General features: G+C 35.3%; 1 protein-coding gene across 2 annotated transcripts in view; it reads left to right on the forward strand.

Moving 5' to 3' along the window:
• Positions 1-15175, forward strand: part of RAD51B (RAD51 paralog B) — a 581568-nt gene that overhangs the window by 12525 nt on the left and 553868 nt on the right. For both annotated transcript variants that reach the window (XM_081288760.1, XM_081288759.1), the window contains exon 4: positions 215-331. In XM_081288760.1, coding sequence (XP_081144886.1) covers positions 215-331 — 117 coding nt within the window. The remainder of the gene's footprint in view (positions 1-214; positions 332-15175) is intronic.

The raw sequence follows: 15175 nt of genomic DNA on the forward strand, positions 1-15175 counted from the left end.
GTTCCAAATTCATAATCCCTCTGTAAAATCGCATCCCCATAATCTAGCACAGTCTCTGGCATGGAGTAATTACTTGTTGAACAAATAAAAAATAGAGGGGAAAAAGATGGATTGGGTTTTAGTTTCTAAAGTTAAGAAGTTAGGAGTTGACTTATATTTTTGAGTAGATATGGAGGCTGAAAAGAATTTAATCATTTTTTTGATTGTTGTTCAGGCTTATGGGATAAAGACACAAAGGTCTACTGATCTCTCACCAGCATTCTTATGTACTACCCTTTCTGCTTTGGATGAAGCCCTACATGGTGGTGTGCCTTGTGGATCCCTCACAGAGGTAAAGTAAAAGCTTTATATACCTTCTATTGATTTATAATCTTCAGAACCATGAGGAACAAGTTTAGTTAAAATATATAAATAATTTCAGCTGGGCATAGTTGAATGCTTCCAATCCCAGATACTTGGGAGGCTAAGGAAAGAGGATCACAAATTCAAGGCCAGCCTTCTAAGTTTAGAGAGACCATTTCTCAAAACTAAAAAAAAAAAAAAAAAAAAAAAAGGAGGGCTAGGGATGTAGCTCAGTAGTAAAGCAGCCCTGTGTTTAACCTCCAGTACGTAAATAAGTAATTTTATGAACATTAATCTGAATTAAGGGTATAGTTCTCCATTTAGTACCTGGTGTAGTTGCTCAACAAACAAAGGTTTTAAAAAATATCATTGCTGACTACAATCTGTTTAGGTTTCTGTTTCTGTGAATCAACTTAGAAAGTGAAGAATACTATGAAATAGTATTATGCAACAATTTGAGGGAATTAAAAAAGAATCACTACTTAGCATATTAGAAAGGAAAACCTGAAATTTTATTAACATTTTAGCAAATAACACTAAGCTCAAATGAGTTATTTTTACTTCCTGTTGCAAATAAAACTTAGTTCTAGGAAGTGATAGGTTATTATATTAATTGATATGCATGACAAATTATCCTAAAACCAAGTAGCTTAAAACAGTAAACACTTATTTACTTTTCAGTTTCTTTGGGAATGGCTTAGCTCTTTGGTATCTTGCCAAGGGATGTAGTCATATGAGGCTTGTTTTGGGCAGGAGGATTTGTTTCTTAGGGGCCTCACTTACATGCTTGGCTGGCTGGTGTTGGTTTTTGGTAGAAGACTCTAGTTCTTCCCCTTGTAGCCTCTCCACAGTCTCCTTATGACATGATGACTGAATTCCCCCAGGGAGAGTAGTCCAAAGAATGCAAGATATAAGTGTTGGTACCTTTAGTGATATAACTTTGGAAGTTACACACCACTACTTCTGTTTTATTCCTTCATTAGAAGTGAATCTTTAAGTCCAGCCCATATTCAGGGAAAGTAAAATTAGACCCTATTCTTTAAGAGAAATGTTGAGGACATTTTAATAACATCAGTTCTTTTCTTTTCTTTTTTAAAGAGAGAGTTAGAGAGAGAGAGAGAGAGAGAGAGAGAGAGAGAGAGAGAGAGAATTTTTCAATATTTATTTTCTAGTTTGAGAGAGAGAATTTTTCAATATTTATTTTCTAGTTTTCGGTGGACACAACATCTTCGTTTGTATGTGGTGCTGAGGATGGAACCCGGGCCGCACGCATGCCAGGCCTGAGCGCTCTACCGCTTGAGCCACATCCCCAGCCCACCAGTTCTTTTCTTGAAAGCTGCATTGGGGTGTTCATGTATGTGGTGACTTGATAGATCATTTACCAGTATACACCTGAGGACTTCTTATTCAAAGGTTCTAGAAGCATAGATAGTTTCAGCAAACTTCAGAATAAGAGCAGACTCTTCTTATATTTTGATAGTCATAATTGAACCGTAGATTTTTTTTCCTTGAAGAAGAATTGTTTTAGATAACATACATTATTTTATTTCCTATATTTCAAGAAAGATAAAGGAGGTATGTGAGCTATGTCTAGTAGATGCTATTAATGATAGTTGGTAAATGAATTAATAAGTAATTAGTTTTAAAAAACAGCATGCTATTTCATTGCATCACCACCAGATGGTGCCAGAATCATAATATCTTAAATAAACTTTTTGGGATCAGGTCAAACCTGCTCAATTAATGAGTATAACAATAGTTATAATTTTCAATACTTTTCCACTTAGCTTTTAGCAATTGTTTTTGAATCCAAGTGGAGTTATACTTTTTTTTTTTTAGGTGTTTTGTTGTAACTGCTTAACTGGTTTGGAATAATAATAATAATCTCTGTTTATTGGTGACAAATTCTCTACTTTTTGTTCTTCTCTTCAATCTTTTTGGGGCTTTCAGATGAATATAGGGAATATCTTGGTTTGCTTTCTATTAAGAAATGAAGTTTTTGGCTTCCTTTCTGGTGCTGCCATGTTTGGGAACCATATCTGCTGTTGAAAGAGGCTCAAGGTGGCTCACTCTCAGTGACCCTGTGATCTTCACTGACTGAAGGAGCCATAGGGAGCCTGCCAGGATACACCAGAAGCCAGGAAATGGAGTTAATCACCTTTGAGGATGTGGCTGTGAACTTCACCCCAGAAGACAAGGCTTTGCTGGATCCTTTCCCAAAAGAAACTGTACAGAGATGTGATGAGAGAAACATTCAGAAACCTGGCCTCTGTAGGAAAAAAAATGGGAAGGCCAACACATTGACAATGAGTACAGAAATCCTAGAGGAAATCTAAGAAGCCAAGTGGTAGACTGTGAAGATAAAGAAGCTAATCATTGTGGAAAAACCTTCAACCAGATTCCACAGCATATTGTGAACAAGAAACATCCTCTAGGAATAAAACCATGTGAAAACAGTGGGGGTGTCAAAGTACTCATTGGCCATTCATTCGTAACTATGCCCCTCAGAACTTACACTGGACACAAGCCATATTAGTATCAGGATTATGTATAGAAGCCTTAAAATGTAGCATGTTGTTTGTTTTGGTGTCTTTTGAAGACCGAAAAGGACACATAGTAGAGAGAAATATTTATTTATAGGGAATGTGAGGTACTTTTCAATTCTTGCAGTGACTTTTAAATACATGAAAGAACTTATATGCAAGCAATGTGGTAAAACCTTTAGTTCTTCCAGTCATATTCAAAGATATGAAATAACTCACTAGAAAGAAATACCATGCATGAAAGAAATGTGGAAGAGCCTTTAGTTCTTACATTCAAAAATGTGAAGAGATTCAACACTGGAGAGAAATCTTGTGCACACTGGAGATAAATCTATGCAAATAAACAATGTGGGAAGTGTTTCTCCAAATCACTTTTGAAGTCATGAATGAACTCAGTGTAGAGAAGTGCTATGTATTGGCAATGTGAGAAAGCCGTTCTTCCTGTTCCCCTTTAAATATATGAAAAACTGTCACACTAGAGAGAAACCCTATGGATATAAGCAATGTGGGAAAGCCTTCTCTACTTTAAGTCACTTTCAAACATGAATGAATTCATAATGGAGAGAAACTACTTTAAGTCACTTTGAAACACATGAATGAATTCACAATGGAGAGAAACCACTTTAAGTCACTTTCAAACACATGGATGAATTCATAATGGAGAGAAACCCTGTGTATGTAAGCAGTGTGGGAAAGCCTCAGCTTCAAATCATTTTTGAGGGCATGAACATAATTCAAAATGGAGAGAAGCCCTATGAATGTAAGCAATGTGGGAAAATCTTTAGTCCTTTCTGTTCTCATCAAATACATGAAAGAACTCACAGCGGAGAGAAATCCTACATACGTAAGAAATGTGGGAAAGCCTGTTGTTTTTGGAGTCACTTGCAAGCACCTGAGCAGGCTCACAGTGGAGAGAAACTATAGATGTAAACAATGTGGGAAAGCTTTCACTCATTTTTGTTCCTTTCAATGTCATGAAAGGAATCATGGTGTAGGTATACCTGTGTATATGAACAACATGAAAAAGATGTGTGCTCTTCCAATTCCCTTAAAATACATGAAAGAACTCACATTTAAGAGAAACATTGTGTATGTACACAATGTGGGAAAGCTTTTAATAGTTCTGGATACAATCAAACTCAAGAAAGAATTCACACTGTGAAGAATCTTTATGTATATAAATAATGTGGGAAAACCTTTTGTGATCCTGGTTCCTTGAGAAAGCATGAAAAAACTCAACACTGGAAAGAAGACCTACACATATAACCATTGTGGCAAAGCCTTTATTTTATTTATTTATTTATTTTTTTAATATTTATTTTTTGGTGTAGATGGACACAACACAATACATTTTATTTTTATGTGGTGCTGAGGATCGAACCTGTGCTAGGGGAGCGCTCTACCGCTGAGCCACAATCCCAGCCCCTGGCAAAGCCTTTAGGTCATCTAGTTCCCTTTACATACAAGAACTCATTCTGGAGAGAAACCCCAGGTTGGAAAGCAATGTGGAGAATGTTTCAATTGACACAGTTTCCATCAGAGATGTGAAAGAGTTCACCTGGAAACACTGTTTAAGCAATATGGGAAAGCTTTCAGTCAATTCATTTCCTTTTACCAACATGAAAGTACTTACACTTGGCAATTAATCCAAAAGACAGAATATGGGAAAACTTCATTATCATAAGACCTTTCTAGTATTCATGAGATCTACAGTGGAGGTAACTAATATGAGTATAAAGCATGTGGGAACAGCTCTGATGATCTTGGTTCAATTCAGATATGTAAAAGAGCACAGTATGGAGAGAATCTGTGATTTGAAGAAATGTGCAGAAGTCTTCATTTAGCCCAAATGTGTGAATGCACACTGGATCAAAATCCTGTGATTGTGAGACCCATGAAAGGTGTCAGTGTTAATAAATAGTGTCAAAGTTCTGTGGAAAATTCCTCATGGAGTGTAATCCCATAAAAATAGGTAATATGAAAATTGATGCAAAGAAGTTTGCATAGAGTGGTCCAGAAAATATGCAACTTGAAAGAAATGTACTGAAAGTTTTAAATACATAGTTATAAATACATAGTGTTTATCAGTGGCTTATATTAAAAGTAGATCTCTGATTATGTATTTCTAACTTTTATTCTTGGAAAAAAGTTTTAAACTGGGCCTGTGTGCCTCAGCAATTTAATGAGACTTCCATCAACTTAACAAGATCTTGTCTCAAAATAAAAATAAATAAAAAGTACTGGGGATGTAGCTCGGTGGTAAAGCACCAATGAGTTCAGTCTCTACTATCAAACCAAACCCAATGAAATGGCAAAGACAAAACGAAACAAAAAGAAACTGAATTCTTTAAAATGATGTGGTTTTGTTACTACAGTAATGTGTGAATTTAGTAGGTGTTGTCTTTTGAAATCAAGTCATGTAATAATTTTTTTCTCTTTTCATCATGAACTGTGTTGGATCTAAGGGTGAACTGAAATGTATTGCCTACATTTCAGTAGGTTTTTTTTTTTTTTTTAACTGTAGTTTTAAAATAATTGTGGTCAATGTGCCATTGAAAATGAACTTTTGTTAACTTTATTTTCCTACTGGTTACACGTGGCAGATTCCTAACATTTATATGTGTACCATTTCTTTCTGTTTTTATGGAACAAATAACAATATTTAAAATGGATTTTATACATTTTACTTTTTAGTGCATACTTTCTTCTGATAAAATTTTTGTCCATTTTTTTAAGAGTTTGTTTACTTCTCAAACAACTTAGATTAACAAATGTTAACTTTTCATTTACTGAGACGGTGTCTGCAAATATCCCATTGTAATCATAGTTCAGATCAAGTTTATAGGTTTGCCAAGGTTTTAATTTCATGTTGAGTCATTATCATGTGCTTCTAACTTTAGAGTTGTTCTCATGTAAATTTTAACTTTACATTCTTTTATTGTTATAATCTTTATTTTGATCATTGTCCTTTACTCATACCAAAATATACATTATGTTAGAGTGTTTTCTTGCCAAAGACCATCAGGACTGTGCCTGCTGTTATGCAGTATGTAATGTATTGTAGTAATAAATCTGTCCTCACACCAAAGGAAAAGGGGAAAAAGAAATAAAGTTCAGGTGTGTGTGTGTGTGTGTGTGTGTGTGTGTATTTGTGTATATACAAAATTAAATATGTCTTACATGGATAAGTTTTGAACTTTTACTAGGTTAAGTCGCAATATAAAAATCAGAAAAATACCAAAACTATTAAAATGAATCATGGACTCCTTCCTGTTCCTGTCTTTGGCCTTCTTTTGGAGGAAAACTCTATTGTGAATTTTTACCATTCCCTAGAGTTTTCTTTTACCTTCTTATACTTACATAGGAGTCATAACAAATTTTTTTGGGGTTTATTTTAATTAATTAATTAATTAAATTTTTTTGTAGTTGTTGATGAACCTTTATTTTATTCATTTATTTATATGTGGTGCTGAGAACTGAACCCAGTGTCTTACATATGCTAAGTAAGTGCTCTACTACTGAGCCACAACCCAGCCCCTCTGATTATGTTTTTTTTTTTTTTTTGACACAATACCTTTATTTATTTATTCATTTATATCTGGTGCTGAGGATTGAACCCAGTGCCTCACATGTGCTAGGCAAATGCTCTGCTGCTGAGCCAGAATCCCGGCCCCTTCTGATTATGTTTTAAGTAGATAGATATTATTAATGTAGTAGAATAAATCAATCTTCTCTTTGTGATTAATTTTTTCAGTGTCCTATTTAAGGGGTTTTATCCTTCCTGATAGATCATAAAGATATTCATTTGTTTTTTTTCCCTAAAATCTTTGATGTTTTAGCACCCCATTTTGAATAATCTTCATTCTCCAGTGATTCATAATGGAATCCCTTTTATACATCAAGTTTCAACCTAAGTGTGGGTGTACTTATGGTTTTCTTGGTGCATTTGTCATGGAGATAGATAGATAGATATACATACATACACACACACACACACACACACACTAATCCTACACACACACACACACACACACACACACACACACACCCACCCACACATATCCTAATAAGAGTATCTTTATTAGGATATGTACTGAAGTGTTTAGTAAATTACTTTGATGTATGCAACTAATTCAAATGAGTTCAGAAAAATATATATTTAATGATAGTAGGGATTGAGCCTAGGGGTGCACTATCATTGAACTATATCCAATCCCTTTTCTATTTTTTATTTTGAGGCAGGGTCTCACTAAATTGTTGAGGCTCGCCTTAAACTGGTGATCCGTCTACCTCAGTTTCCTGAATCACTGGGATTACAGGCGTGTGTTACCATACCTGGTCCTGAATTTTTATTTTTTAAGAAATCCCCTTTTAATTTTAACTGGATTGTTCATATAATAGGTTAGCAAATATAACTTAAAATATGGGCAACCTTATTCCTGATTTAAAAGAAATGCTCATGTCATATTTTATCATAAGAATGAAAGCGGGGGGGCTGGGGTTGTGGCTCACCTGTAAAGTGCTCACCTAGCACGTGTGAGGCCCTGGGTTCGATCCTCAGTACCACATATAAATAGGTAGAATAAAGGTATCGTGTCCAACTACAACTAAGAAAATAAATATTTAAAAAAAAGAATGAAAGGGGACTCTATAAGTGACAACTGATAAAAATCAGCAGATTAAAGTTTTATAAATATTAAATTTATTAAAATTGTTAACTATTATGGTCATACAAGAGAATATCCTTATTAGGATATATACTAAAGTGTTTAGTAAATTACTTTGATGTGTGCAACTAATTCAAATGGTTCAGAAAAATATTCATGTGTTACACGCACACGCACACACTCTCACATATACATACACATGTACACATGGAGGTGGGCAGAATCTTAACAATAAATGGATGTGAGAAATGAATTGATATGGGTACCCTGTCTTATTCTTACTACAGTTTTCCTGAAAGTTTAAGATTAGTTCCAAGTAAAAAGTTTAAAAAATCAAACCATGATGTTTACTGCAGAGATTTTTATAGGTAGATATCTTTGATCAGAAACAAGGAAGTTTTCTTCTTTTCCTAGTTAAAATGCTAATTTAGTTTCATATAACAAATGTTTTTTTCTGTATTAATTGAAATTACTATTTTTCTATTTTGACCTAACAATGTGGCAAGTAACGTTTGCAGATTTTCTAATATTAAATCACTTATGCATTTAGGAATAGATCATTTGGGAATCAATCATCTTTTTAAAAATATTTATTTGTAGATGAACACACAGTATCTTTATTTTTATGTGGTATTTAGGATCGAACCCAGTGCCTCACTCATGCAAGGCAAGCATTTTACCACTGAGCTAGAGCCCCAGCCCTTAAATCATCTTTTTTTATGAACTACCGGGTTCAGTTTGCTAATATTTAAGATTTTTCATATCAGTATTTATAACAGATTTTGAGCTATAATTTTCCTTTCTAGTGGTGTCTTTCTATGAATTAAAATCTAGGATATGTTAGTTTGGCAGAATGAACTGTAGAGAAGCTTCTCTTTTTTATATTGTGTAGTAGTTTGCCCATGATTAAGATTATATGTTTCCTGAAATTTGGTAGAACTTGCCTGAAAATTTGTCTGGTCTTATTATTTTCTTTGTGGCAAAATTGGGGGGGGGGCAGGGAAAGAAAAGAAAGAAGATGAATTCAATTCCTCTAATGATCATAGAACTGTATATGTTTTCTGTTTTTTCTTTCTTCTTGAGTGTTTTTTTCTGAGTGATATATTTAGCATCCCCCCATATTTTTTAAATGTTTTCAAATTTATTATTATAAAGTTATTTGTTATACGCTCCTAGCTTTTAAGTCTGGTTTTATCCTCTTTTTTCCCCCCTTTCCATTTATATCATTACTTACTTTGTCTTATTTCTCCCTTTCTTTAAAAAACAATCTTGTTAGAGGTTATGTTGGCTCTCTAATTCCTTTGCCTTTTACTTCATTTATTGTGGTTATTTGCTTATTATTTTCTTCCATCTATTTTTTCCCTCAGGTTATTATTATTTTTGCCTATAACTTCTTAAATTAGACATTTAATCCACTAATTTTCTTCTTTGAGTTTCCATATATATTGTTTATTTTCTTGGTGCTGGGTATTAAGTCCAGGGCTTCTTGGTGCTGGGGATTAAACCTAGGGCTTCAGGCATTATGGGTATGCATTGTACTACTGAACTTTCCCCCCAGCATGAGCATTCTTTTGATATGTAGTATTTTAATTTCCCTTCAGCTCTAAGGATATTTAAAATTTCTATTATGACTGCTTATTTGACTTATTTGGAATTTTAAAATCTCTTAATTATTTAATTAAATTTATCTCTTAATTTTAGTTAGATTATTAACCTAGTTGAAGTTTGGTCAGAGAACTTGGTATGATATTGATTCACCAGAGTTCCCTGAGACTCTTTTAAAAGGTTAAATATGTTATCAACTTTTGTAAATGTTCCATGTGTGCTTGAAAAAGATGGTTATTCTCTGATAATTGGTAGTCTTTATATGACCATTAAATTAAGCTTTTTATTTGGACTGTTTAGGTTTGTTTTATCTTTATTTATTTTTTCTCAACCTGACCTAATACGGTTGTTAAGATAGCCTATTCTATTTTGGAACTGATGAATTTTATCATAGTTATATTACTTTTTGTTTTACATATTTTTAGATATTTTAATATGTCAAAATAAAGACATTTAGAATTGTCATGCACTCCCAGAGAGCTTAATCTTGTCCCTCTTCTGTGTAGCACTGATCACTGTTACAATTTTACTGTTGTTTGATTATTTAATGTACATCTTCTTCATTAGAGAATAAATTCCAAATGCGCAGAGAGTATGTTCTTTTTTCCTTCTTATTACATCCATAGTATTAGCACATGTGGAAGGTACTTAATAAATGTTAGTTGAATGAATGCATTTGCTTTTCTTTATTTATTTTTAGCAATTACACAGTGCTTGTGAAAAATAGTGTTTGGTTCCTGTTGCCTCTTCTACATTTACCCACATGACCCTGGAGTAGCCTAGCTTTATAAGGAACTTTTTTTTTTTTTTAAATATTTATTTATTTATTTATTTATTTATTTTAGTTTTCGGTGGACACAACATCTTTATTTTATTTTTATGTGGTGCTGAGGATTGAACCCAGCACCCCACGCATGCCAGGTGAGCGCGCTACCGCTTGAGCCACATCCCCAGCCTCTATAAGGAACTTTTAATGTTATTGCAATTCCAGGGAACAGTATTTATTTTTGAGTATTTTCATTTGTATTCAATTTATTTTTTTTAATTATTAAAATAGTACATTTAAGAAATTTGATTTTTCTACTTATTTGATTTTTATATTAATGAGTATTTGCAATTCTTTCATTTTAGAATTTTTTTCTTTTTTTAAAATCGTATTTCTCTAATATTTATATAATTATATCTATATATTTTTGTTATATATTGTTTAACAAGTCATCCCAAAGCTTAGTGACTAAAACAATGATAAGTAGTATCTCAGACAGTTTCTGTGAGTCAGGAATTTGGGAATAGCTTAATGAGGTGTTTGTGGTCTTGGTCTCTCATGGGATTGCAGTGAAGATATTCATTGAGGCTGAAGTCATCTGAAAATTTGACTGGAGCTGGGGAAACTATTTTCAAGATGGCTCACTTATATAGCTGGAAAGCTGGTTCTGGTTTTTGGCACTTTGTCATGTGAATCTCTCCACGGGACTCCTTGAGTGTCTTAATGATGTGACAGCTGACTTTCCCCATAGAACATGATCCAAGGGAGTAAGATAGAAATGATAGTGTATCTTATGACCTAGCCATGGAAGTCACATACCATCATTTCTATTGTGTTCCATTAGACTTGAGGATAAACCTGATACAGTGTGGGAGGGGACTATAAAAGGTCATGAATACAAAAAGGTGACCGTCACTGGGTCAGTCTTAGAGAATGGCTATCATATATGTATAATCCCATGAGACCAAGACTAAAAATGCATATATATATATATATATATATATATATATATATATATATGTGATCAATACACATATATGCATATGATTTTTTAAAAAACCTTAATGTATTGCCTCTGAATGTTAATTCTCAGAGACATCATAGTAGGCAGAGTGTCTAAACTGGCCTTTGAGTGATGTTGTGCTCTAATCCCAGGAACCTGTGAATATGATGAGATGTCACTTCTGTGATTATGTTATGTGGTACAGTGACTTTTAGATAGGGAGAGTATTCAAATCTAACTACAAGAACTGTCAGAAGCAGTGCTTTCTCTGGTTGAGAAGAAGAAGAAGACAAAAAGATTCAAAACATGGGGAGAACTTGAGATGCCATTTGCTGGACTATGTGAGAAGGAATTAGTTGGCCTTCAGGACCTGCCAGGGGCCCTTAGATGCCAGCTAGGAAGAAACTGCACACCTATAACTGTAGAGAAGTAGATTTTGCCAACAGTTTAACTATTATGGTTTGGATGTGAGGTGTCTCCCCAAAGAGCTTCTGTTAGATAATGCAGGAATTTTTAGAGTAAAATGACTACATTACGAGAGCTGTAATCTAATCAGTGGATTAATCTATTTGATTTGAATGGATTATTGGGTGGTAACTGTAGGCAGGTGGGGAGAGACTGTAGTTTGTAATTCAATGGGGGAGTAACCTTGGAGGTTATATATCTTGTCTCTAGATCCTTGTACTTTCTCTTTGCTTCATTGCTACCATGGCCTGAGCAGCCTTCTTCCGCCATGTACTTCTACCACGATGTTCTGCTTCATCTTAGGCCCAGAGCAATGGAGTCGGCCCACCATGGACTGAACTTCTGAAACTGAGCCCAAATATGCCCCTTTAAGTTGTTTTTGTCAGGTATTTTGAGCACCATGACACAAAACCCACTAACACAAAAAGTGATAGCAGGAGTGGGGATATTGCTGTGACTAACCTGACCATATGGTTCAGAAACTTTTGGAACTGATTTCTGGGAGGACTTTTGAAAAGTTTGAATATGCAGGCTAGAGAAGCCATAGAATGTTGTAAGCAGAGCTAATGGGAGTTTTGATGGGAGCTCAGAAGATCAGAATGCTGATAAGAATGTGGACAATAAAAATTGTGCTGATGAGGTTTCAGAGAGGATCAAGGTTTTCATGGGGAATTAGAGGCTAATTGTTTTATATTCTGGCAGAGGACTTGTGACATTTTGCCCATGTCCTGAGAATTTCTGTGAGGCTTAATTTAAAGGTGATGGACTAATTAATCTGAAGGAGGAAATTTCAAGGCAGCACTGCATTCAGGCAGTGACATGGGTATTGCTGGTGCCTTTTAGCCTTGTGTCCTGTGAGAATTGGGAGCAGAAAGCAGAGGATAAAAGATTTTAAAAACTTGCAGTTTGACTAGAAAAGAACATGTAAGATGGGTCAAGGAAGATGTGGTGGCTGAAAAGATCACCACTACTAAAGAGAAGCTAAGTACTTTACACAGAGACAATAGGAAAAATGCCTTGAGGATATCTCAGGAATCAGGAAGACCCTAGCTATAATAGACTCAAGGGTATAAAAATGAAACTTCCTTTGAGAAGAGACCTTGGGACAGGGTCTTGCACAGGGTTGTCTAGAAAGTTATTTCCCCAAGATTCATTTCACCATGCTCTGCTCCCTAGGCACTCAGAGGAGCCATGGTCAAAGGGGACCTGGCTACTGCTTGAACTGGTGGCAGGAATGCTGGTTCTGCAGGAATGCAGGATGGGATGCTGGAGCTAAGGGGTTGTTAAGGCTTCCTCTGATTTTTCGAAGGAATACCTGAGAGGTGAGGAGAATTGAGGGTTGGAATCCCTATGGGCAGCTCCTGAGAAGGAGATAACTGTGAAGCTTTGGGAAGAAAGCTGAAGCAACAGTGGAGACACCTACAATTAAAAGATGCTAGTAATGTGGAACTTCTGTTGAAGAAAGGTGCTGGCTGCTGACAGAGAGGGGCCATATGGGTTATATCCTGCAAGGCTGATGAGGTGGGGCTGCCCAGGCCCTTTAGAGATTGCATCTCCCCAACATGTATCCCAGATGCTGGGCTTCTTTGCCCAGATGTGTTTCAGTCTTGCATTGGTGCCGTTCCTTCTTTATATGCCCCTATTTCTTCCCTTTGGAATGGGAATGTTAACTCTGTGCCATTATATATTGGAAGTGTGTAATTCACTTTTTAAATATTTTTTTTTTTAACTTTTTAATAGGGGCTCACAACCAAGAATTTGCTTAGAACAACTTTTGAACAATGCTGGAACTGTTTTTTAAGACTATAGGGACTCTTGGAGGTTGACTGAATGCGTTTTGCACTGTGAAGTGGAAATGAGTTTTGGGGGGCCCCGGGGCAGAATTTTATGGTTTGGGTGCAAGTCATCTCCCCAAAAAGCTCATATTAGACACTGCAGGAATGTTTAGGGATAAAATGGAAGCCATGACCTAATCAGTGAATCAGTTCATTGAATGGATTAATAATTTGAATCATTTCCTGGGTGGTTACCATAGACAGGTGGACTGCGGCTGCAGGAAGTAGATTACTGAAGAGCATACCTTTGGAGGCGTATCTTGTCCTTGGCTCCTCATGCTCTCTCTGCTTTACTTTGCCAACCCCTTCTGTCATTATGTTCTGTCTTACTTTAAGCCTAGAGCAATGGAGTTGTCTGACTGGACTGAAACCTCTGAAACCATGAACTCAAATAAACCTTCTTTCTCTAAGTTGTTCTTGTCAGGTATTTTAGTTATAGTGATAAAAACTTAACACACTTACTGAGTTTGGAAGTTGATATTTATCCCATCCTCCAGATAAGAGACCAACTCAGCTGATTTTAGCTTTATGAGATGTTGAGCATAGAAACTCTGTCAAGCCCTTCTGGATTCTGGCTGACAGAACTTTGAGATAATAAATGGGTGTTGTTTCAAGCTGATAAATTTGTGGTAATCTGTTACAGAGCAATAGAGTATTAATAGAAGCATCAATGGAGGTGTCCTTTTGTGTTGTATGGTCTTTGTTTCTAGTTGAAAGGTCAAGACCTAGGTCTGGAAATGATTGAGGGAATAAGAACATATCTGAAAACATTCTGCTGTTACTTTTGTAGTTACTTTTCTCTGATTTTAACTTAAATTCTCTATTTATTATCAATTTTTTGATCTATGTAAATTTCACTGAATCTTGGTATGTCTGCATATTAAGTTTCAGCACCATTCCTTCAATGGTACAGATTTGCTTTGGGATTGATTCTCCTACTCTCTTAAAAAAGGTAGAGGTAGGATGCCAGAGTTCTGTGTAGTACCCTAATTAAAAAAAATATATATATATATTATATTTAGTTGTCAATAGACCTTTATTTTATATATTTACATGTGGTGCTGAGAATGGAACCCAGGGCCTCAATGTGCTAGGCAAACACTCTACCACTGAGCCACAACCTCAGCCCAGTACTGAAATTTTTTTTCTGGGAACAATTCATATTATAGTTTAAATTTATTTTTCCACATTGGCAGGATTATCTGAGGCCCACATAATCACAGGAGATTAATAAGGCAGGGGTTATAAACTCCACTGCCTACAAGGGCCAGGCATGTGACAGATGTGCATGAAATAGTGAATTATAAGTCTTAAATGCTTCTTTAGTCTATTTTATCTGCTGAAAACTGTGGCAAACACCTATTTTTCTCACCAGTGGATCTGTAGATCTTTGAAGGTGGGTCTTGTTTAAGCTGCAGTCAGGTCTAGGTCTGCCTCACTTGCAGCAACGGCAATGGGAAAGTGAGGGAAAGATTTCAGATGGGCATTCCTTCAATATAATCTGCTGACATGATTTATTTATCCTGCCCAGAGGTTTGAAAAACAAGATACCTAGGTTTCTGTCCTAATACAGGAATTTATTAGCATTTATGGTTGTATTATTTTGAATTCTTTACTCACTCCCTAACTTAGAAATAAACATCCTTCTCTATAATGTTCTCTAGGATCTTTCATATGGTGAATACTCAGTAAATGCTGTTTTATGAACAATTTTTTCATTTACTTGAATACCAAGATTTTTGATAACTATTTAATTTTTCTTAACTGTAGCTTGGGCTTGTCATTTCCATGTCTCCTGCTTTTTTCCTGCCCTGTTCTCTCCTTCTCTTTCTCCTTTACTTAAAAAAGTAGCAGTTATCAATATTAAATAAGATGGAATTGATGGAGAGAATCTAAGGTATAAATTCTTCAACATGCTGGTGTAAAGAGATTTAAGTTCTAGGTTTCTT

Source organism: Spermophilus citellus (genome assembly GCF_964194105.1).
Source record: "Spermophilus citellus genome assembly, chromosome: 4".
Lineage (NCBI taxonomy): Eukaryota > Metazoa > Chordata > Mammalia > Rodentia > Sciuridae > Spermophilus > Spermophilus citellus.